Source organism: Dermacentor andersoni, chromosome 8 (assembly GCF_023375885.2).
Source record: "Dermacentor andersoni chromosome 8, qqDerAnde1_hic_scaffold, whole genome shotgun sequence".
NCBI lineage: Eukaryota > Metazoa > Arthropoda > Arachnida > Ixodida > Ixodidae > Dermacentor > Dermacentor andersoni.
In genome coordinates this window covers 130,583,621-130,609,010 of record NC_092821.1, presented here as the reverse complement: position 1 = coordinate 130,609,010, position 25,390 = coordinate 130,583,621, and the positions used below count along the sequence as shown (strand labels likewise).

At 47.9% G+C, this 25,390-nt stretch overlaps 1 protein-coding gene across 2 annotated transcripts; it reads right to left on the bottom strand.

The window, feature by feature from the left end:
- Positions 1 to 5,448: 5,448 nt before the first annotated feature.
- LOC126525666 (uncharacterized) lies at positions 5,449 to 24,212 on the bottom strand. 2 transcript variants are annotated; one of them, XM_050173580.2, is made up of 6 exons: positions 23,674 to 24,212; positions 21,482 to 21,706; positions 16,104 to 16,322; positions 14,084 to 14,308; positions 10,737 to 10,982; positions 5,449 to 6,669 (listed from the first exon to the last, which is right to left on the bottom strand). In XM_050173580.2, the coding sequence occupies exons 1-6, from the start codon at positions 24,109 to 24,111 to the stop codon at positions 6,247 to 6,249; spliced, it is 1,776 nt and encodes a 591-aa protein (XP_050029537.1). In that variant the 5' UTR covers positions 24,112 to 24,212; the 3' UTR covers positions 5,449 to 6,246. The 2 variants fall into 2 exon arrangements, with proteins under 2 accessions (XP_050029537.1, XP_054923611.1); XM_055067636.1 differs by lacking the exon at positions 21,482 to 21,706.
- Positions 24,213 to 25,390: the final 1,178 nt, after the last annotated feature.

Below are 25,390 nucleotides of genomic sequence, written 5' to 3'. Positions count from 1 at the left end.
GAAGGTTAAGACCGCATGGGAAGGCCCTCAAATTCGGACCGCTGGAGGACACCTCATCACGCCGACTGGAATATGCACGGCAAGAATAACCATTCATAACCGGACTTACCCTGCCACCTTCGTTATCCTCCAACAGTGTTCACGAGACGTCATTCTCGGTATGGACTTCCTGAACCAACACGGCGCAATCATCGACCTGCAGTCGAAGTCTATAACGCTGTCGGAAGATAAAGCGACACCGCCGGAGAGCCCTCGTAGTCGCCACGCCTTGAGTGTGCTCGAAGATCAAGTGAGCATCCCGTCTCGCTCCAGCATTGTTATTTCGGTCGGCACAGAAACACCCGCTGACGTAGAAGGCGTCATCGAAGGCGACCAACGTATATTGCTAGACCGTGAAATTTGCGTCGCAAGAGGGATCGCTCGACTGCATGGAGGGAAAACTGAAGTGTTGCTGACAAACTTCAGCCAGGAGTTCAAGCACATCAACAAGGGCACGACGATCGGGTACATTGAGGAAATTCTGGAAACCAGTAATGCGTTTGTCCTCTCGGATTCCGCCGCATCTGCCCCGACGACCATGGTTCCCGAACCAAACTACGACATTAATCCAAGTCTCCCCATGGGCAAGCAGCAACAGCTCAGAAGTCTGCTCCGACGATACAAAGCCTGCTTTTCGACATCATCGAGGATTCGACAAACACCAGTCGCCAAGCACCGCATAATCACCGAGGAGTGCACTCGACCACTCCGCCAGAGCCCTTACCGAGTTTCGCCGCGAGAACGTGAAGCTATAAGAGAACAAGTCGACGAAATGCTGCGCGACGACATCATCCAGCCATCGAAAAGCCCGTGGGCGTCCCCTGTTGTCCTGGTGAAGAAAAAGGACGGAACCCTACGTTTCTGCGTCGATTATCGTCGTCTGAACAAGATCACGAAGAAGGACGTATACCCCCTCCCACGGATAGACGACGCATTGGATCGGCTCTGCAACGCTAAATACTTCTCGTCGATGGACCTCAAGTCTGGCTATTGGCAAATAGAAGTCGACGAAAGAGATCGCGAAAAGACCGCCTTCATCACCCCGGACGGCCTCTACGAGTTCAAGGTTATGCCATTTGGACTGTGCTCGGCGCCCGCAACGTTCCAACGGGTGATGGACACGGTTTTAGCAGGATTGAAGTGGCAGACCTGTCTCGTTTACTTGGATGACGTCGTTGTCTTCGCCGGCAATTTAGACGATCACCTTAGGCGGCTTGCAACAGTACTAGAGGCCATCATGTCATCAGGACTTACTCTGAAGCCGGAAAAGTGCCACTTCGCTTACCAGGAGCTTCTATTTTTAGGCCACGTCATCAGCAAATCTGGAGTCCGCCCCGACCCGCAGAAGACAGCTGCCATCGCAAAGTTCCCGCAGCCCATCGACAAGAAGGCAGTGCGTAGATTCCTTGGCATGTGTGCCTACTACAGGCGCTTTGTCAAGGACTTTTCACGCATCGCGGAGCCGCTAAGCCATTTAACCAAATGTGATGTCGAGTTCAAAGGCAGCGCAGCCGAAGTGGCGAAATTTTTCGTCGAGAACATCCTGCTGCGACATGGTGCTCCAGAAGTCCTCATCACCGACAGAGGAACGGCTTTTACAGCAGAGCTCACGCAAGCCATTCTGCAATACAGCCAGACAAGTCACAGGAGGACAGCTGCCTACCATCCGCAGACGAATGGTCTCACGGAGCGCCTGAACATGACCCTCGCCGACATGCTAGCAATGTACGTCGACGTCGAGCACAAGACGTGGGATGCGGTCCTGCCGTACGTAACATTCGCTTATAACACGGCGGTACAAGAAACAACACAGATCACGCCATTTAAGCTGGTTTACGGCAGGAACCCGACGACGACGCTCGAGCTCGTAACTAAATGCTATACAGTAGAAGGAAATGTGCACAGTTGTATTCTTCTACAGCGAAGCTGCTAGCCTCTAGTTGGTGCGAGCGAGCGAAGCAACTTTATCAGGAATGCGTGCAGAGCGATTAGCATTCCCCTGTGAGGGAGGCGTCACCGTGAAGCGGCCATGACGTCTTCCCGGCGTGTGGCGCCTCTACTCCGGCCGTGGCCGCACTGCTCCCTTTGGTAGACCGCGCCTGCCCCTCTTTTAGGGTGGCAGCCTCCCTCAAGATTTTATGCGAAGCATGTTACTAGAGCTCAACCCAGCTCCTCAGGCGCGGTGGTGTCGCCTTCAATACCACGTGACACCGTGACGTTACGACAGAGGAGAAACGGGGCTCCAACTCGCGCCGTCGCTCGCGGCGTCGCGGCGGTATATAAGCAGCTGCGCTTGTTTCTAGGTGGCTTTGGCTCAACTCTTGCAAGATGGGCTGGGTGGGAATCGAACCAGGGTCTCCGGAGTGTGAGACGGAGACGCTACCACTGAGCCACGAGTTTTTTTTTTTTCTTTATTTACCACTGAGCCACGAGTACGATGCTTCGAAGCGGTACAAAAGCGCCTCTAGTGAATGCGGTGTTGCCTTAGAAACGAGCTGTTTCTAAGGCTCAGGCGTGCGTCGCTTGCTCAGGCGCACATTTCGTTGCCGCGCCGAACGCTGCGTTGCTCGACGCTCACCGCGTCCAATGCGGGGCGCGTAGTCGCTGCGCCGTAGCCCATTGTCTTACACCCCTTGGCGGGTCGACGGGAACGCTGTCGCTTTCCACTCTTGAAGGCGAAGCAGAGTAACGCATGAGTTGTTTCTTCGTCTAGCCGAACCAAATATAGCCAAGCAACAGCAGTTCACCAGGCTAAACAGTGGTTCAACAACTAAAATAAAGGCTAGTATGCTTCGCATCCTGGGCTTAACCTTAGCTAAGCCACAGCCATTTTTTCTCTGCGAGCTCACCCAAAAAGACGGCAGCTGGAAAAGTAGTTTGTGTTTGAGTTTTCTCGTAACAAAATTGTTTTCTCGTATATTGCAATTATAATCCGATGCTATCATGTCTGTAGGTTGTGTGCAAGTCGCACATTACGAATTTTCTAACACATTTTAGACGTTCAGCTACTCTGGACTGCGTATATATTTTACGATTTCCAGGTACTAATTGATTTTCCACTTATTTTACTTCAAATTAAATTTTTGACCCATTGCAACGGTCGATTCATGGCCTATCTCCTAATGCTGGTCGCGCCATTCCGCCGAGAAACAACTAACCAAGCAACGTTCGTGTCACAGTGGCACATACGCCGTGTCACAAATATGAAGTAGCGTTGGGAGCATTCGGAGCGTTGAGTATTCCATTACAACGTCTGCGTGACAAAGCTTTCTAGAGCGTATAATATATGCACGCGCTTTATGTCGTGATATATTGTTTGATTACGCAGAACAGGGGCGTTTTCACTTCCTCTATCAGCGCTAATATATACCGGTTTTCTGTGTCTTGCGACACCGTGCTGGGCTAAACAAAGAAATGTTTGCACGAACAAGTTGATAGGGTTGATGGTTGATATGGTCTATGGTCGTGTTGGCGATACCTTGATATAACAAGTCGAGCGTCTGGATTTATTGCCCTGTGCAGGGAAGGTGAAAGTGTTCAAGAGTTTCGTTCCGGGGTACAAGTTCACGCAAGGTCAACACAAATGTCTCACTACAGGCGCCTAAAATAAGGTCAGTTCGCGTCAAGTTTCTCAGACATGTCGCTAGACTCTCTCAGATTCTGCTTTAAGATTACCATGGCTAAAAAAAAAACATTTCCTGTCACGTGACGTGGCCATGCGCGGACTTCTCGGCAATGCTGCTAGATGGCGCAGCGTGTCGAGAAGGAAGCGACAGAGGGCAGCCCGCTTGCCGCATGACGAGTTTCTCAGTGTTCGCACGCACCGGCGCGCCAGGCATTTCGGAGGCATCGCTCAGGCTTGGCTGCGGCGCTACATGGCGCCCAGTGTTCTTAGGAAGCGCCATAGGGGAATCCCGCTAAAGTACGTGCCTCATGCACAAGTCGTTTTGACAGTGGCAATACATTGTGTCGCTATATTGATTCAATGCTAACGCATTACTGTCGATAGTCACCGTGAGATTGGATTTGTTGCAATTTCTTTTAAAGTGAAAGCTTTCCAGGCCGCGAACTTGCGATTTCGCCGTGGCGGTGCTCCGAGGAGGCACATGACCTCACAAAGCGCGCCTCGCCGCGAATATTTCTCTCTCTTTCTCTCGCTCCCTAGTCACTACTGCGCATGCGCCACTAGTAGCACCGAGCCACAGGTGCTCCGCCGCTGCGCAGCGCCGCGCCTTTCCGCCACCGCCGTTTGGTATGACGTCACACCGCGTTCCCCGTCGTTGCGCTAGCCTCCGCTCGCTTCGCCAGCTGCGTCGCATGCCTGATAACATGTCGGAGGATTGAAAAGGATAGCTTACGTGCGCCGCAACCACAGTTGAGGTGGCAGTATGGACGGCGACAATACTGATAAGCAGGAGGAGGCCTGGAATCGACATCGGAACGAGATGAAGAGGAAACGAATCGCCCAGGAAACAGACGAAAAGCGCGCCGAACGACTGTTAACGACGATTAACCAAGGCTAACCATGCTATGCCTTAGCTTTCGCTACGTATATCCTGGCACAGCCGAGTTAAGCCACTGCCAATTTTTTCTTACAGAAGGCCAGCTGTCATGAAACTTCACATTGGCAAAATTAATTATAGTGTATACTATTGAAGAAATGTTTGTCAGAGCTCCAGCGCTTGCGATTATATAATTTTCTTATTAACAGTCTTTCAATAGCCTCTAAGCTGACGAAGCGCAAACCATGTTGTTATACGATAGCAGAGAAAGATAACGAGACCCGAATTATCTCACCATTGCCAGACAGCTCGGTGAGAAACCAAGGCATAAATATATGACGCAACACGTTGCCTCCGAGATTTTCATAGCGTCGCCAGGCTTGCCTAATCTCGGAGGTTAGGCAGATGAAACACTCTGGTTCTGAACATTCTAGGTCGTGTCTCATTCTCAGCGAGCGGTAATTACTTTTTTTTTTTCAGTTTCGTTATCAAAAACTTCTATATTTGCGAGCTTTCCGTGACGCATCCCCTTGTACTTCCATGGAAAATTTTTCGTGGAAGCAGCCCAATTTCGTCGCTATCTGAAACTACGCTTTTTATGCTTTTCAAATTATTTTCGCCATTGTCCTTCGAGGGCGCAAGTAATCGTTGCTCGGTCCTTTGAATATTTGCACGTTATCTTGTTTCTTGCCATTGCTCTTACATTGTTACTTCACTAAAGCTGCAATTATCTGTTCCTGTGCCCCAGGCATCCGCCCATGGTATGCCATACTTGCGATCCTTAAAAGTGGTATTAAGCGAAATGTTATGAAAAATTCGATGCTGCTAATTTAACGAAACATAAGCGCACCAAAGACGACAACCATTATAACGCGAACTTCGAAGGCATCGAAATAGTAATCTGTAGTGTGGTTGGGCGTATTGTTTATTACCATTTTACAACAAATGCTCTCTCATAATCAGCAGCGTTTGCACGCCGGGAGCCGGTAGAAAAGCTGCCGAATAGACGTCGAAACCACGTGTTATATTGCCGTCGCTTTAGACTTGGCAACTAAAACCTGCCCGCCAGTGGCGGAAGGTGGGCAACCATCCCGCAATCAGATAAGTACTAAGGCAGACGAATAATTCCAACTGTGGGAAAATAGAACAGAAGTAAGCGGGAAATAGGAATCTCATTCAAAAGAAAAAAGGAAAAGAAAAAGGTACCTCGGGGCTGGCTGCTTTGTCTTCCTGAAAGTGAGCACCACATATGTTCACTATATCATATTCGCGGCAATGTGCGCACAAAGAGTCATTTCAGTGTCCTGCTGGCTGCAAAGGTATGCGGATCTGCCGGCGTAGTGAGGGAGAGATGTAATCGTCCACAAGCAGCAAAGGAAAAATTCTTCAGGCAGGAAACACACATTCGTTCAGCGTGAACGAAAAAACTCGAGCGTCCTTACTAACACTGATAAGTCGTCAGGCTACATCAACTTGCAACAGTCACGTAAAGCACAAACAGCATTGTCTGCGGTCTTGTGCGCATAATACCGCTTTTTTCTCCAAAACACGAAAGGACACTTTGAAGCGTAATTAAAAAAAATCCTCCGCAACACGCACTCCGGAGATCTCGGGAACACGTGACGCCAGTGCACACAAACGATTTCTGCTTCTTCTGTTTCTATCTCTTTCTCGTTGTCACCTTCGTTGCGTATGAGATTCTGGTTCATTGGTCCGAAAGCTCTTGCATCTTTGGGACTTTGTGGTGGGTGCTCAGCCTTTTTGCGCTGGACCTTCTGATACCGGACAAAGCGGGCGATTGCACCAAGCTGCCGCTGGCGGCACTGCCGGCGAAAATTTTCTTCTTGGACTTTCTACGATGGCGGTGGGTAGACTTGCCGATGTTCGACGTTGTCTCCCGCGGCAGTAGAGCACTCTCGTCGGCGGGCGAGTGGTCCGCGCTGTTGGGACGCGGGCTAGACATGCCTGCCGCGACGTTATCTCCACCAGGCGGCGTTAGCGCTCCTTCTCTTGCCTTGGCTCCGCCGCCGTCAGAGGCCGCTGCTGTGCCGCCTCTAGGGGGCGCGACGTTGGAACCAGTGGGCAGCGGTGGCTGGCTCGGCTTGGCTTCGTCTATCAACTCCAGTGGCTGACGTCGGCGGAGAGAAGACAGCGTAGCCATTCGTTAAAACACTTGACGAAATCGAACCATGAAATGGCATTTCACAAAACTGCGCGAACAGTGTGGTCGGGCCTAAATGTAACGATACCAGGCAAAGCGAATTATCATCTAAATACGGCATGCGAAGCTTACTGACCCATACTCGTGTGGAGTAATTGGCTTATACCGAACTTGCCGTCGGGTACAAACAATCATCCTCTACATAGGGCACGCGAAGCTTACTGACCGATACTCGTGAAAAAGTAACTCGCTCATACCGAACTGGACCGTCGGGTACAAAGAGTCATCCTCCACATAAGGCACGCGAAGCTTACTGACCGATACTCGTGTGGAGTAACTCGCTCATACTGAACTGGCCGTCGGGTACAAACAACTCCGCGCGTCTGCTGCCACCACCATAAAGCCATGATCCGGGATCACTTCGCTCAGGGGAAGGAGTTTAACATTTTTTTGTCATGCTTCTTTTTTTTTTTAAGCATGCATACGGTAATGCTCCTAAGCGTGCAGGAAACGTATCAAATGCAAAACTTAAACATATCGATACGCAATGCTATTGAAGCGTCATTTTTAGTGACCTTGAGGAATGGGCTAAGGCACAAGCAAAATTTACTGCCTTCTAGGTTGTTTTGTATTCAAAAATTGCATTGCTTCTTTGCTTCTCTTATTCTCTCAAATTTGTATAGAACGAAAGCATCACAAAAGCTTAACTTCCCTATAAGCAAGTATGGCTATATCGGTTAACCTGAGAGAGAGAGAGAGATAGCAAAGAGAGGAAAGGCAGGGAGGTCAACCAGACGAGCGCCCGGTTTGCTACCGGTTAACCTGATATATCGAACTAATTGTAGGAACATAAGCCTGATCATTATAACCGGTTTCGTCTATAGTATTAATGATACTGTTTTAGAGAACCCCACAGTAGAGTTGCGGCCACCTTAATCTCGCTTTCTTTTTCTGTTGATTGCGCCAATGAAGGCATAACAGCGCTTTTTTTCCTTAACGTCCGATTCAAATGACACTTTCATTTACCCTTTTCCTAATTATCTTCAACATCTCAATTTCAACCACAGCTAAGTTCTCCTATGCCTTCTTTGGCTTCACTGTCTGTTGGCTTTACATGGTAATGATTAACAAAAAGTGAGCCTTTCAGTTTCAGAATAGAGTTCGTTGTCTGTCTGTCTTCAGTTTCGGTTCTTCTCGTGCATGTTTGAATTGAACAAGTCTTGCGATGAAAACAGTTATAATTTTGCAGCGTATGAAATTCCACGATTTTAAAAGCGATGTACTGCCAAGTTCAAAATGGCGTGTTTTATACACTGTGGTCGTGGTACAGTGCTGGTGGCCACAGCTAGACTGACGACAGTGGCATGACCTAGTAGTGATTCCGCGTAAGATGTAAATCAAGGCATCGTGTTTGTGCGTTTTGACATCTAAGGTATGCAGTTTACGGAATTATGCATGTTCTTGCTGAATTTATATCGCAGTTGTCCCCCCCCCCCCCCCAATTAGGAATACTGTGCTACAACTTTAAGACCTTGCTAAATTTTCTGTGATATTGAGCATTGTATGTCACATTCGGTGTAGTTATTCTCTCTCTCTCTCTCTCTCTCTCGGTGCTTTTAAATGTAACACATTTAACTCAAATCAAATTGGTGGACAATACTGATATAATACACACCCCTCCCAGGTATATAAATAATTCGTGGATAAGATATCTGCAAACCTCACGCAAAGAATGCAATGATTTGATGTAAGTTGCAATAAATACGTCATAATTGTCATTCAAGAATCTTCAGTGGATGTGTAGTGAGAGCCTTCCTGCGTTTCGCACCTGTTAAATTAAAATATATTAGAATAAGAAACAAAAGTTCAACCAAGCGTCGATGATAAATAAGGCAAAGGCGACGCATCTGGTGGTTCAAATGATGCGATGAATAAATGTTGATTGTATATCTCTACTCTGTCTCTTCTTCATACTCATTATTCGCTCATTTCTTATCTTCTTCGTATCGTATTTCACGCGCAATTACGCAGGCCTTGTCTTTTTTAGTGTCGACGCTTGATTGACCGTTTCTTTTTCCGTCTATTTTCTTACCAAGAAGGTAAGTGGGCTTTGCCTCAACATGCATATATATACGGCAGTGCACCCTTCACAGGCGTACAGTGCAATCTGGTTATTTACTAAATTGGCGCTAATTACGCCCGTACCGCTAATTTTGCCTATCCTGCAACTAATTGTCGCTTCTTGTCTCGTTGAGATATATATTTTGACACCTATTGCGCCTCGCTACTATGCTTTGTAGGCACGAAAGGGCTGTTTTTATTCTTCTAAAAGTGATTACGAGATTCCCGGATCCGAGATACGCAAAACATGTGTGAAGCCAGCTAAGAAGACCTGGTCTTCAAGAAATAAAAGTTGACCCGAATATTACACTTCCTGTTTAAGGTGAAGCTCTACAAAAAAACTAATACAATTTATTTCGCTCATTCGTTTACACAGCTCAGCTCTGTTCCTGCATGGTGGTTATCATTTGTGTGATTACTTTATAGGTCGCAATGGTATTATGAAAAATCGTATTCGAAACAACGTTTCCAGACAACCTAGTTACGCAGCTTATACCTCAAATCTCATATTCTCTGGACTTTTGTAGCTGACTCGGGCTCCACTGCAATAATTCTCTTTAGAGCGCAGCTCTTAGGCGCCCGTTCCTACGTCGAGCATCGTCGTGCCTAGGCGTCGTACCACGTAATCGAACAAACGAGCACAGCGAAAGATGAAAGCGAACGCGGAGCGCAGCGGGAGATGAATGAAAAGAGCCCGAGGAGGAACATGGAGGAGGAGGCTACAGTGAAAGCATGAGGCGGAAAGTGGAGGAGGAGCGGAGGGGAAACGGCCTGCGCATGCGCTGATTCGCCGGCGGCCACGGCATCCGCAGCCGCGTGGGCGATCTCATCAGCGCTTGCGAAGGGGAGCCAGGGTGGCGTGAAGTGCGGACGACTGAGCTCGTCCACGGCGTTAGCTTCTGAGGGAAATCCGCGGTACCAGCGTGTGTGACGGCGATCACTGCTTCTGGAAGGGGCGATGGCGAGTGGCTACGAGTAAGGCTCGATGTGACGCTGCCTTGGGTATTGTGGCCGCTGACACCGGTGGCACGATTTCCCCGCGACGAAGGGCCGCTCTCGTCATTGGTTGAACGAAAGCATGAGAATAAAAGCGTATTTCCGCGCAAGACGGCCTGTGCGGCGACGATGGCTGCGATATGGCGCCAGAGTAGCGCGCGTCGTCTGTGTCGAAACAAAGCGCTTTATGAGCGGAGGTCTGTCTGCGGTGACTGCTGTGTATCGCGCCTGCGCCTCACCCACGCGCTGCCTCTCGAGATCTCCCGATTAGCGAGGCAGTTGCGCCACCCTTCGTTCCGTTCACAATGTGCCTCACGAGATAGTTTTCCAACTCGACTACGCTGCTCACAGCGTTCCCTTCCTAATATAAACCGCGTACCTATGTAATCACAATGCAAAATATTGACACGCGAAATAAAAACACGTATAGAGCTGAGCTCAAATTTCACATTTGGGAGTATCGTAATCGCTGGTTAATTCTTTTTTCCTCTTGCGGCTTTTTTGTGTGCCTGATTGCTTTCCATAGATGTTTGTTGTTGCACTCCTTTTTTAATTAGTAACTTTCGTCAATGCTGCTTTTTATCTTGACATAAATGGACGCCGACCAACAAGATGTGGCTTCCCAAGCATTAAACGCTTCGGCATCTGTGTGAAAGCTTAAAACTTAGTTTTTGTGAACAACGCATTTGTAGGGTATCCGAAACTTATAACAATTGTTAAAGACAGATTTATTTTGTTCAGTGTCGGTCAATTTTTTTCTGAGATGAATTTAATACCCAATCATAGGGCATGATCGGAAACGATGAGTTTCAGTGTATCCTATCTACGATTACGCCTTTTCTGGAGACTCTGGGCACCAGTAACTAGTTACCTAACTAGATAACTAGAGAGTGTGCTCATTGCTACCTATAACTCACCTTTTTCTCGCCGGCAGCCTCAACCTTTGGCTCATCCTCCCGCTTGTCCGCAAGGGTCGCCGCAGGCGATGCCGTTCTGGTCGGGCTGGGCTGACCAGGAATCAATGGATTCTTGTGTGCTTTGGCGTCCGTTTCCACGACGCCGCCATCTTTGGGAGGAGCAACGGCCATCGTAGGCTTCGCTTCGCCTCCCTGCTCGGTTGGCGACGAGGCTTTGCGGTTGGAGGTAGTCTCGTCCGAAGCAACCTGTGGAGGCACAGTGAGGACTTAGTGAGAGTGAGACAGCTATTTTGTTCAAGGAGAGGCAGAAAGGTCGGCCTTAGCTATTACGCTTTACCCTGCCTAGAATGTCTTTAGTTCCACAAACTCGGAAATTGATATCAAAGGACATCTTGGAAGAAGTATTAAAGTAATCCCGTTGAGCCCTTGAAATCGCTGCGAAGGGTGTGAAGCATAACAGCGTTTCCGCAAACAAACACGCAAGCCTTTTTCAAAACGGTCTTTGTTTCACCACAAATGTTTCAAAATTGAAAGAACAAAACTCGCATTGTGCCTCGAAGAGATTCCAAGTGCAATAGCTGCAAATAGATGCAATAGAAATGGCACAGTGCTTCTGATATATTGTTTCTGGGATTTGCTTCTACAATATTAATTTTTGAAACTACTCGCGGGATGAGAAATTGCGCGAGTACCTTTTTTTAGTCTTTCCCTGTAGTCTAACAGCATCATCGAGTTGTACAAAATAAATTTATGTACTTTTTACATGCAATTGTTTCAAGGTTTTGCAAAAGGACGTAATTCGGTTCAAATCATCGTACGGTGTTTTATTTTTTTACACCGAAGCTGAACCGGAAGTAAACTGCTTTTGCCGAAGCGGAACAGCAGCCGGAAAAAATTTTGTTTTGATACAACTTCCGTAAGCCGTAGCGCTGGTCTGTGCCGGTCTGACTTGCCATGCCAGTTCAGATGCAGCATGTGCAATCTTAAAAAAAAAAAGAATAGCGATGACTGACAATTCAGGAATTCACGAAAGAGCGGAAACGTACCGCGACTATTTTTTCTGCATTGCCAACGCATGTCTGGTGCTGATGCTCAACGAAGTCTTTGAGCACAAAACGGAGGAAGTGTTCATACGTAAAAAAGTTTAACTTTACTTAAGGTTTAAAAGGAACGACGCAAACTGGCAGCCACCAGTGACAAGCTGGAGGAACATCCACGGCAAATATGTCATGACGTCTGCACGTGACCTGATTCTGTTGGACACCGCTTGTTGACCGACGGGTGGAAATTTCACAGGAAAATAAACAAGCACAAAAACAAAAGCTGGACTCCTGCGTCAAAAACAGGGGTTTTGTCCTTGCCTTGAAATTTCATCTCGAATGGATGGAAACACGAACCGTAAAGACCTCGACAATTTTTTTTTTCTCACCCGAAAAAGTATTTCCTGTATGTAGACCTTTCACAGCAAGCAGTCTGAGCACCGCGCACCCATGGCCACCACAGGCCCGTCGCCATTGAATGCCTTCTGAATCGAGAGCAAGCAGGCGTCAGCCGCCACACGCGACATCATCCTCAACGTTCCTCCGAGAGGCCTGGAATCGCTTTGTATCAATCACATAAAATATGCAAGTGCAGAAGGAAGACGTGCTCTGTGGTGTAGTTCAAGAACTACGACAAAGACTTGAATGCTACGGGAAGAAAACTGTGTGCGAGATTCATCCGCCTCAACTGCGCAAGGACTGCCCGAGTTCACGACCGCTCGTTATGCGCATCTTTCCGCGAGGCGAGCACAACAGGCTCTACCACCAGCGCTCTATAGCCCACTGCTAGCAATGACCCGCGTCCCATTGCCGGAAATGGCTTCCACGTCAACACCTTCTGCAGCAACAACATGCAGCGTTACCGCCACCAATGGCTCAAAATATCACGGAATGTCTAGCTTCGAGAAGCAAACAAGTCGGCGCCACGTGTTCCCCATTCAAGTGCGACTGACACACTCGAGCAACTTCACTTTCGATAGCAGCGAAGTCTAACGCTGATTAATTGGCGGTCACCACGAGGTTGCTTCTGTTGTCTCTTTTTTTCCGCGCCGTGAATCAGACAGCAGGTGAGCTATCCCTCAGCCACTTGCAGTAGTGTTGCCCACGCGTACACGAATACGTTTTAATCTGCAGTGTAATTAATCATAAAACCATTGATTATTTATGTGATCGGCGCTGGCGACAACAATTACGGCAGTCTGAACCAACCACCGTGGTCGGAGAAGGTCGCAAACTGACATTTTCTGCGCGCGCGCACACAGGCTTATTCCTGAACGAAGATGTTTTACATACATTGAAGGAATACAACAGGCGCACAGCCTTAACAGACCTACAAATATGCCGCCGTAAGGACTATAGAACGTAGAGGGTAAAAGCAAACATCCCGATGCTAGATTCGGCGCCTTCACAGCCTGTAAGCTTGCACGCTGTTGAGATTTCAGCACAGAGAGAATCGATAAATGAAAGGAATACTTACACTGCCTCTGCAACTTTGGCTATACGCTCGCATGTTGTCTATCCGTTCACTGCTCACCGTGGTCGCCAAAATAGCCGCTGTCTGAGCCATGCTTGCGACCACCGCCGTGGTCATTGTAAACAAGCGAGCAAATATACTAACCAGAAGGCACTCAAAGCGGGCACCGTCACGTCGTAAGCTAATATGGCGGCGCCCACGGGTATGGTGTCCTAAAGAGGCCGAAAGCTTAGCCTGTGACTTCAGGCAACAAATATGCGCATGCCATAAAGCGTGTATGTATACAGACATATACATATTTCTCAATAATTCGTATTGCATAATGCACACATTTTATGAGTCCGCAGCCAGGTAGATAATCGTTATGGTACCAGACGATTCTTTTGACGGCGTTCGTGTTGTCCACTTCTCTACTCTTGTGTCCTGTCTGCACACTCACCTCTTTTTTGCATAATCTATCATCACATTTATCATGTAGTGATTTGTCCGATGAAATAAACTTTTCATTCTCGAAGTACCCTAGACCGGAATCCGAGATAGTACCACAAAGTCATTATGTAAACCTAACCTGGACCCCTTCGGCATCGGCAGACAGTCTCTCCAGGCTCCATCTATCTGCTATTTATCTATCTCTCTTTCGCCAATTCAATATATCTACCTGCTAGACTATCTGTGTATAATTTATATATCTATCTGTGTAATCGAATTGAATCGACGTATCTATCTAATGCATCCGGGACATATAAATGTGAAAGGTGAAATAACAACTCGGTATTCAACGCATTGAGGGACCATCAAGCAAAAAAGCCAAGGGCCATAGCTGTAGCCCTAACCTGGACCATGTCGGCACCGGTGGACAGGGACTCGAGGATGTGGGTCGTCTGCACCCTGACCGCGTGGCTCACGGCCACCGAGGCCTTGCGGGCGGCGTTCACGAAGCGGCGTCCGGGAGACACGGTGCCATCTGCCGGGTGGTCAGCGGTCACCATGGCGCGCCGATCTCGGTCGCAGGGCGGCTCCTCGGGTTCGATCGCCTTTTTTTCATCGAGGGCTTGCGTCTATGGAAATAAGAGAACTCGCTTAAATGAAACAGCTCACCTTTCAAGGTCCATTAACTACCATAGATGAGAATTCGATAGGAGGCAAGAAAACTGAAGTGTCTGCGCATGCGATGACTGAAAACAATAAAGCTAAAGGCTATGAGCGAAGAGGGTGAAGAAATTATAAAGCGTCTCCGTGGGCTTTCGTGGAAGAATGGACCTTGGCGCAAGGACACTGGATTTTCAGGAGAGAGCTGCTTCGCCTCCTCGCGATCCTTTTTTTTTTTTTTAGGACACTGACAAATTGAGCGACCGGTGACGTTTAGCAAGTAGTCACCACTCCTATAATGCAGTTGATAACCTCATTGGATAGGGAGTGACTCCTCGTTGAGTCCTAATACATCTGTATGCTGCAATGAACTGCTTATCTACGCGCATGTGTGCCCTCGCACGTTTAAAGGAGATGCTTGGGCCGAGAAATTCCCGACATACTCTTGCAAAACTAGATCTACCCTTCCCCCCCACCTCCGTAACTAGCTCCATTCTTCTCCCCCAGGGGTGAGTACGCGAAATTTAGAATAATGTCGAATAGCGCTCGCTAATCCATCTGTGTTTGATTCGAGGTTCCCTGTTCGAAACTGGAATATTCTTTTTTGTTATTATTATTCGACTACAAAGGATAAAAGCATTAATTCGTTTAGAATTTCAGAATGTCTGGCTAGTTGATAAGGATTCGTCTTATAAAAAACGTTGGGCGTGCAGATACTGGCACAATGAGAGGGAAACCGTGCCCGTCTGTGTTTTCACTTCGCTCTGTTTTGTGTCCGTATCTGCACACCTAACTTTTTTTTTTTCTAACTCTTATTGATGCATCCGCGGAGAAAGATAAGTGCAAATGGTGACAGTTACGAATGACAATATAAGTACAAATGGTGACAGTTACGAATGACAATATAAGTGCCAATGGTGACAGTTGCCAATGACAACATAAGTGCAAATGGTGACAGTTCCGAATGGTTCTGCTGCAGGAGAGTCGTGGTTGCTTCGCAGAAGCACTTGTTTCTGAGCAAACCGATGGAGTAGATTGCCTGTGCTGAATAACTTCCACAGGTTCATTAGGAATACCTCGCTTTTAGGCAGCCCAGGAATTCATTGTCTCTGTTTAGGCAAAGCGAATACTGTTGCAGTCTTACTATGTTTGCACGGCTTTAATATTGTGCGCGGTGATCAAGTATTACCGCGGTTTCCCTCACCGAACACAACATTTTACGAGCATCTGGGGAGAGTTTACGAGCATCCAATGCACTGGTGCAAAAATAACTAAAAACAGTTGTCATTTTCTAGGCTCCTCAGTTCACCGGGCGTCAGTTGCGAGCGGCATTACATGCATGTACCACCAGGTTATGTAAGTAAGCCATCTTTATTTACTAACCAGACTCCACGAATATTTTTAACATTCCTTTGCTTAGACATAGGAAATATTCGTCACTCGAGTCGATGTTCGAAGGTCATTTTTGTCGATTATTTGTGATTGATTCTGAGATTTCACTATTCAAGCATTCCTCACGCTTCGAATAAAGCTGCGCCCGAAAGAACTCACAACACCAAATTCAAGTTTTCCTTGCATACGGCACCACCGATGTACAGTTAGCGTTACAAATTTACCGTCCGCAAGACCTAAGAAAGCGCGACTGACTGTCTGTCTGCATAAAGTCGTCCGGAACGGCTGTTTCAACAAAGAATCAACTCCCCGGCCCCGGATTCAGCGCATTCCGAGACACCGGCAAAATACAGAAAAGTCGGCAACCCTCACATTAACCCCTTCGGCACCGGATGACATAACCTCCAGCATATTGGTCGCCTGGTGTTTGACGGCGCGGCCCACGGCCATCGAAGCCTTGCGTGCGGCGTTCGCGAAGCGTTGACGAGGAGACTGGGTGCCCTCTGGCGACTGGACGGGGGACTCCGCGCCGAAGCGAGCCCTGTCGGACTGCGGCACTACACTCCTTTTGCGATCCGGAAGGGCGTTCGTCTGCGAGATAAAGGAACTGACCTAAACGGTTCTGCATACAGTGCAAGGTACGCTGACAACTATACTCCGTTTCATACATCAGGTGTAACGCTGTGGAGGCTAGGGATACTTTTTGCAGTGGCTGCGTTCGTACTTAGAAATAGGTCGGTGTTTCTTACCCAAGTTTTGTGAAAATTTTCTTTATACAAGCTGTGCTGAATGAAAAAAAAAGGAATTTACTCTTAGAAACAAATAAACCATTTACTCTTACGGCTGCTAACGCATTGTTTTAAATAATTTGCTTTTCGTTTGCGAAAAGCAAATAATTTGCTTTTCGCGAGCAAGCGCCTCCTGGCGTGCACCGAAGCATAGACGGGAACGCGCGGAGTGTTAAAATTTTGTGACCGAACTTCTTGCGTAGCTTCCACAGCGTTGCACCTGATGTATGAAACGGAGTATATATAATGGTAACATTTGGTGAAACGACAAGAAAACAAACGGTTTATATGTGTTGCAAGAAATAAAACAGAACAAAAGACTCGTACGTCATTGTGCGTCTCCAAAGGGACTCCGTAATGCAATAGTGACATGCCTTTCGTGTTTTGTTCTGCATCCACCCACATCCACATCACCTTCTTCCTCGGTCCACGGTTCACGTTCACACGTTGACTGTGCTACTGGCCTTCTGATTCCATCCACTTCTTGACTCTTGAACCTGCAGCTACGTCACCAGCGTCCGCTCGCGATGCTCGCAATCGGTCTCGGTGTTCATGTGTAATTACTGCAAATTGCTGTAACTAGAACACCACATATAGTTGAAAATGACCAATATGTAAATTAACAAAGCCGTTCTGAGCTAAAGGCAATGCTTAGGCAAATCCAAACATTGTCAAATATCCCCGATGTGAGCTGAGCCAACATACTTGCAGTTGCTGTGCAAAAAAAGGCAAGAGTTCTCTCGAGTATCTCGTTTAACCGGAAGCCTTAACTCGGGCCCAACGCCGAGGCGGCCTGTTCAAATGCATGTAAAATGCAAAAACACTTTTCTGAGATAACTCCTGGACTGATTTTAATGAAATTTGTTGGATTTGAAAGAGAATAGTAAATTATAGTGACTGTTGGAAGCGGAATTTCGATTTAAGGCCTGAACTTCTGGAGAAAAAAATTAATAAATTCGAAAGTTCGAAAAAAAATAGAAGCACGAAGTTTACAAATTGTTAGCTCTGCATCAAAAACAGATATTGCGGTTCTGTAAACAGCATCCGTTAGATCACTTACAGCGGACAAATTCGATTTGTCATTTTATATCTTACGTGAACTTGTTACGTTGGTTACAAGGGTTCTGAAAAAGCTGTATTTCAAATACTACCGAATTTTTTTAGATCCATGTGCAACACATCAGTTTTGTCCGCTTTAGATGTACTATCGAATGCAATTAATAGAATTGTTACAATATTTTCCCTTGCTGAGTTACAGAGTTGTAAACATGGTAGTTTCGTTTTCTGAAAATTTTCAATTTTTGCAAACCTTTAATAAAAGATTGACGACCAAAATCGAAAATTCGAAAGCAATTATCCCCATATATTTTAAATATTCTTTTAAATGCAACAAAGCTCGTCAAATTTGGTGCAGTGGTTGCCGAGAAAAACGAATTTTCCTGTTACATGTATGTAGGTAGGAGAACCCGAACTAAAGCTTCTTCTTAATTAACCCTGCTTTGACGTGCCGTCGAATATAGCAGCGTCGCTGGAATCTCGGAAGCCACGCTACTTGGCAGGCAGCACTTAGACGAGTGACGAAGCTTCGGAGCAGCGTTGCTTTTGCGCATGTCGGTTGCATCAACAGCTTGGCCCCGGATGGTGCAATAGTAATTGCTTGTTAATTCATTTAAATAGTATATAAAATCAAGGAACACCTGACCGGCAGCCAGAGCAAGAGCGACTGGGTATAAGAGGAAGCGAGAAAGAGAGATATAGAGAGAGAGATGGGGGGAGGGAGGGATAGCCAAAATATGTAATTTAGGACCAGGGGCAATTATGACAATCATGAACGACCAGGGGAAATGACTAGTTATGAAACCACATAAATGGTTCGTGACTTCGATAAATCGTTCACTTTGCGTGCATGGCGCTGCAGACAGTGCTCGTTATGTGCTCTGTACACCGTCCCGTACGCACTGTTTCTAGAGAAGCCAGAGCATGAGTCCAGGCTGCTTTGCGGACATGTTCCCAACATGACAAGCACACACTTCGTGTTCACTTGATCGGCTTCCACAATCTATCATATGTTATGCAATCTCCTCGATGCTATGAAGCCTTCTCCAGACACTCCGCCGCAGATGTGCAAAGCGTTCGTCTGCTCCTCCCGACTAAGCGTGTATTCCATCAAGCTAGTCTAGAATCTGTCTGTCTGGCTATCAACGCAATAGGAACACGTTGTCTCTGTACAAAGGCCCTCACCGACTGCTGTCCTCCGTACCGTGGCTCTAGTTACATACGAAATTGTCCCAGTCGTGCATCATCTAGTGCCTCATCTGCAGCGCAGACCAGTGACGTTGTGCATGTCGCAGTCCTCAAGCCTTTAATGCGAAATCATTATATGCCCCATCACGCGAAAATCCGTAGATATTGTCGGCGTGACCGAAACAGGCTAATAAAAATGGCCGAGGGCGCAAACAGTAAAAACACGTCAAAAAAGATCAGCGATGATCACGATACCCCCTAATGAGAAATTTGAGCGCAGCTCTATACTTGTTTTCATTTCGCGATATATTGGCTGGCGCGGATAATCTGTATCGTGCGGCACGTTGCAAACGGAGCGAAGTGAGGTGCGACTGCCTCGCTAATCAGGAGATTGCGAGAGGCAGAGCGTGGGTGACGTGTGGGCGCGATTCACAGCAGCCGCCGCAGACAGACCTCCGCTCACGCAGCGCTTTGTTTCCGCGTGTGGTATCGGTGGACGCGCTCGCCACATGCCTTATCGATGGCGTCGTCGGTGAACAGACGACGCGCGATACTCTGGCGCCATCTCGTAGCGGTCGTCGCCGCAGAGCCCACCTTGCGTGGCAATACGCTTTCCTTCACACGCTTTTGTCATGCCTTCCTCCTCCTCTTTTCTCCTCCCGCTCTCCTCGCTATAGCCGTCTTTCATCCCCCGCTGCGCTCCACGTTCTCTCTTTCACCCTTCGCTGTGCTCGGTTACGCCGAGGAGGCCGACGCTCAGAGCAAGAACGGGTGCCTAAGATCTGCACACTAAGATGCTCGGACTGACGTCAAATTTTTCAGGGAAGTTCCTGTAAACAAAGTAAACTGGTTTAAAAAGGAAAATCTGGCAAATTTAGGTATGGGTGGGAATCGAGCCCGGGCCTTCGGGACGCGAAACGAGCACACTTCCACGACACCACGGCGGCTCCACGGTTCTGGCTGAGTCATGATGTGCCTAGTAGAGATGTAAAATTTCATGAAATTTTGAGGGGCATGAAAGAAACGGGTTTCTTTAATGCTTTTTTCAGAAAAATACGAAAATTGAAAAAAGGACGATTGCGCACGGAGCTATGTAAAACCCGACATATTTATTTCTCTAACGCAGAAAAGAATATAATTGTTACCTTATTGCATCACGAAAGTTCCAGCAGAGCTTCCGTGTTCAAAATCTAGGCACGATTTCACGTCAAGGCATTGATTTCGCATCATAGAGTCAAGACCGACATTTGTATCAATCTGCGTGCGATTCATTTCCGCTTGGTGCGCCAGTGCTTCGCTGCGCAGCGGACGAAGACTTCCGGACCTTGAGGTTCGAGTGCACGTACACAAGTTCTCGCAAGCGATTCCCTGCAAGCCTGTTGCGTAGCGTGGTGTGCACGTTTCCAAACTCGGACCAGTTTGGTTCACATGCCGCAGAAGAAGAGGGAATCTGCAGTACGCGACAGGCGAAGGGGCTCAAGGGTTGGTTGAAGCGAAGCCCTTGACACCACATGGATGGACTCAGGTGCTTCGCAGACTCCGCAAACTCTTTCTTTTGACCAAACTTTTAGATACGTAGAAAGGAGTCTCATCGCAGCAGAGGAATTATGCAGGGAAACTGCCTTTTCTTTGTTTTTTTTTTAATTTCATCCTGGTTGAAAAAACACGAAAAGAACCTGTGTTTTTGCGAAAGTTTCAATGTTTCCTTTTCAACCGCTTACATCTCTAGTGCCTAGTGCGTGCGTCATTGCACACGTCACGGCGCAGCCATCTGGCTGACTAAAGGTGTGGCCTAGTGCCTGCGTCATTGGTCACGTGACGGCGCATCCAATACCGAAGAGGTGGCGTCACGAGTGTATAACATGAGTGCGTCCATGGCGCTCCGAGTCTACAAATGGTACAATGCGTTCGCATTCCCACGAAAGCAGTCTTAAGTATATCTGCCGAATGTTTACTCCCCCATTAGCATCGATATCTAGACGGCCGGGACGGAGCTGCCGATGATAACGCTACGTGCATATTGCGTGCTTCTCTTGGGACGATACAAGCGTGCGTCCCGACGAAGAAGGTGAATTGTCCGTGGGGCTCGAGCTGTCGGATGAACTGGCCAGCGCTGCAGTTCCGTTCTAAATGTATCTTGTATATAGTCACCAGTAGAATTATAACCTTGTTCGCGAAACATTTTGGTAAATACTGCCGAGATACGAATGAAAAAGTAGAAGTAACAATCTCGGTATTCAGCACATTCAGGGACCGTCACGTGACATCAAGAAAAAATTGAAAGGGAAAAAATTGTCATCCACACGAATCTTAGCACGAAGCTACAAAGGAAACGCGTACGGGTTTCTCAGAAACAAAGCCTCGCAGTCGCGAACAAAAAAAATCGTCCTCGCCCGGGATTTTTCGAATTCTTTTCCGAATGTTTTCTTCAACTGCAAGACTTTGGTTCTGTGAAACCCTTTAGGTTTCCTTAGTACCTTCGTGCTACAATTCTGGTTGATCGCAACCTTTTTTTCCCTTTCATGTACTTTCCTCCCTCTAGGGGGCTTCCGCAGAACTGATTTGCCAATAGATTGTCTCAGGTTAGGGGACGCAAGGGGTCTGCGCATACGCACTACCATAAACCCTACTTCTTGCGTGTGGAAGCCGCTTGCGTCCCCTAACCTAAAGCTCTCTAATATCAAGGAAGGCGTGTCCCACAGTTCGTAGGACCCTAACCTGAACTGCTTCGCTGCCGATGGCCAGGGACTCCAGGATGTTGGTCGTCTGTAGCTTGACGGCACGACTCACGGCTACTGAGGCCCTGCGCGCGGCGTTCGCGAAACGCTGTCCGGGTGACCCAGCACCCCCGTCCGCGAGCTCAACGGACGCCGTGCCACTGTGAAGCGTGGGGGACGGCGCCTCCTCGGTTTCGGTTTTCTTGCGATCCGCAAGGGCCTGTGTCTGTCGGAGTAAACGAACTGAATTTAATTCGACAGGAAACAGACAACTAAATGAAGTGTCGATCGATTCGTGTAAACAAAGCAAAAAAAGTTGGAGTATTCGCGACGATTGCTCACAACCATCTCACAGCCATCCGCGGCGCGCCGGGTGTTTCCAGCCTGGTGGCGCAGCGTGCCATCTCTCGAAGGAGGCGGGAAAAACTCGCGCCGTGGAACTCACGGACCGCAGGCGTTGAAAAGAGGGCAGGCAATCCTGTCTCAGCGATAAAATATGGCAATCAAGTGTATGGTGCACTCCATCTGCCTTTTGAACGTCGCTATTGGAAATGGAAAATTAAACTTCAGCGTACAAGAAGTTACAGCTTGAATGATATTGTGAGCAAATATTAGGACGAAATCGGAAGCAATTTTTTTCTGTAACTTTTTTTGACGTTAAACAGCGTATGAAATGCGGTCCTGTACAAGATGTTCGGGGCAAGAGACTACATTTTCTTATGTTTTGACTGGTTGCCGGGATTATCTCATTTCCCACTCGCAACCATGCCCGGATCTTCTCATTTCGTCTCACCCCGTTCTCGTCCCATTCTTGTCTTGACTGCCTGGATAATGGCTCTGAATTTTGACTCAAGGTCTCTTGAAGGTCGCCGACAACGGTAGCTAAGAGCATTTCATGCTTAAGAGGAAGCTTTAGCTCAAGGCCAACTCCGACGCGGCCTATTTAAATACATGCAAAACGCAAAACCGTTTTTCTGCGATAACCGCTGGACCGATATTGATGAAATTTGCTGCATTTGAGAGAGAAAGTTAAATTCTAGTGACTGTTGGAAGCATAATTTTGATTTGGGGCCTGAATTTGTTACAAACACTTTCAGAAATTCAAAAGTTGGAAAACAAACAGAAGTGTGTGTGTGTGTGTGTGTGTGTGTGTGTGTGTGTGTGTGTGTGTGTGTGTGTGTGTGTGTGTGTGTGTGTGTGCGTGTGCGTGTGCGTGTGCGTGTGCGTGTGTGTGTGTGTGTGGGTGTGTGTGTGTGTGTGTGTGTGTGTGTGTGTGTGCGCGCGTGCGTGTGCGTGTGCGTGTGCGTGTGTGTTACGCCTTAGAACTGGGTGCGCTTCCCACGAAGCGACCGTTTCACCAGCCGGCCTTGACGACGACGCGGCCTGGCGCCGATGGTTAACGGGCAAACGAAGAATCTCCCTTCGAGGTGAAAGTAAGGGGCCAACGTCGACGACTGCCGCGGGAACAGCATCGACTTGAGATTCCCAATCTCCTCGTGGTTGTGCCGCATACGTGGGCGATTGCGCAACATCAGAGGCGCTGTCCAGCACGTTGGTGTGACTTCATGGGCGCACTGCTGAGAACACATGGGCCCTTCTCCTCGGCCGGGACAGAGTAATCGAATTCCCTCGTCTAGTGACCTAGAGAGCACGATGTTTTAATTAAAAAACACGGATCTTGGGTGTGCGTGCAGTGTGCTCATACATTCGGTGTGCTCAGACATGTAGTGCGATCAGACATGCAAATGTGCTCCGTTATGGAGTGTGCCCTCACATCCACGGAGCCAGTTGTGAGTTGTAAAATAAGCACATTCGTTTTCTTCAACCTCCTAACCTCAAGTCTCCTTACCAACAAGCAGCTCTCGACAATAGAGACGGACGATGACGTGAGTCCGCTTAGCACAGACTAGCCGGTATATATACCGGCATAAATACCGGTATAAGTTATACCGTGAGTCCGGTATAGCACATACTAGCTATCATGCTGTAGGCGCTCCAGCGGCGTAGGCAAGCCGCCGCCTGTGTCTCCGAACCACGAACCCAGAACCGGATCACAACAGTACGTACATGCGCATCCAGGATGTATACGGCTGTCCGAACATGGTCGAGTCACGACTACGGATTCAACGCATTCCTGGACACCTCCACAAAAAAAAAAAAAAAAATAGAGGACCGTCTGTACGTAGCCCTTACCTGAACCCCTTCTGGAGCGGAAGACAGGGCCTCCTGCATGCTGGCCGTCTGCTCCCTGGCGGCAATGTTCCAGCCCACCGAAGGCTTCTGGGCGGCATTCGCAAAGCGGCGTCCGGGGGACATGGCGCCTCTAGCCACCCGCTCGACGGACGTTGCGCCGCTGGGAGACTTGTCGGACGCCGGCTCAGCGGTCGGCTCGGCTGCATTCCGATCTGCGAGGACCGGTGGCTGCGTAATCGTTGCGGCGTCTCCCGTCGTCGTTTGCGGCGGGTGCGGAACCTGGGCGACCCCGCTCGGTGCCCCACCGCCGCCAGACGCTTTCTCGGGGGAAGGCCCGTACTTGCGCATCAGCAGCCACAGCACCACGAACAGCGCGATGGCGCCTATCAGGATTAAGGCCATGATGAGGACCTCGCTGTATGGCTCCGTGGTGTCCATGGTTTGCCAGCGACCGAGGACTAGAGCTTGCGTTGGGGCACGTATAGGAAATGTCTACGCGTTCTTTTCGACAGCGAAAAGGCTAGTCTCGAACGCGTGCAGCAACCGCCACTTCTTCTACTTCGTCTTCTACTTCTTCTTTTTGAGATGTATGCCATCCACGCATACATTTTTAAAACCAACAATTGCTCATACCCACTTCGCGGTGCCAATGCCCCCCCCCCCCCCCCCTTCCGTAGTAGGTATGACCTTCCCAGTATGAGGTTCCCAGTATGAGGTTCTCTCGAAAATTTCTCTAGAAGAAACATTATCTTCGCGGTCACTTATACAGGGTAATCATTTTTAAATTTTATGGAATCTTTAACAAATCGACTGTTGCAGATAACATAGTCGCAGTCCTTGAGCGGGATTGTTCACAGAGGCGGACATCACTTGCGCAAAAAATCGAAACACATTTCCCACTTATTAACGAAAAAACATCGAGGTACCTTCTTAATTATTTACGTTGTGGCACATATTGCAATTTACTAATTCTAGCCGGCGAGCTTGCAAGACGCAGCATCCACTTGAAATGAATTTCCGGGATGACACGAGTTTGGAGATATTGTTTCCCAAGCTTGGGACGAAATACGTGGGCGTTCCAGTTACTTTTGTGCTTCAATGCATAAAATAGCGTTTTTGTAAAAAGCTAAGCTGACCAACTGTGCTTTTTTATGGCAAGTTTGATGGCGCATATCTCCAAACCGGCGTCATTCTGGAACTTCATTCGATGTGGTTACGCCTGGCAAGCTCAATGGCTGCAGTTTGTAAATTGCAATATGTGCCATAATGCAACTGTGAGAAAAAGTTAATTAGTGCATTTATGTTAATTAGTTGAATATGTGTCTCAATATTTCCCGCAGGTAATATCCACCTCTCTTAGCAATCCAGTTCAATGACTGAAGTTATGGGACTTGCAACAGGTGATTTTTTTAAAATTCCCTAAATCCTAAATACGATCACCCCGTATAATGGCCAAGAATCGTTAAAAAAAATAAGGACGAATGCAGACATATTCAAATAATTATACAATAGGCTTGACACGTGGGTAAACAGTAATTTGCTGTACATTCTACAAGGGCGTACGATTTAACAGAGACGGAAGGTTAAAGAGTGCCTTTTGACGACCGTAACTACTTGGAAGTCATTAGAATCTGCCAAGTAGTAGAATCACAAACATTGGGAACACTTAATTTCCATTCTAATTTTGGCACGTCGGCCGTCCGCAAAGTGAGATGAC

Bases quoted from the DNA above. Each gene is read 5' to 3' on its own strand.
- LOC126525666 (XM_050173580.2), bottom strand. From the start codon at position 24,111: ATGGACACCACGGAGCCATACAGCGAGGTCCTCATCATGGCCTTAATC. The intron at 21,707-23,673 runs GTAAGGGCTACG...TTACTCCGACAG, and splicing joins CCGCTCCAGAAGGGGTTCAG to ACACAGGCCCTTGCGGATCG. The intron at 10,983-14,083 runs GTTAGGGCTACA...GTGCCTCCACAG, and splicing joins CCGGTGCCGACATGGTCCAG to GTTGCTTCGGACGAGACTAC.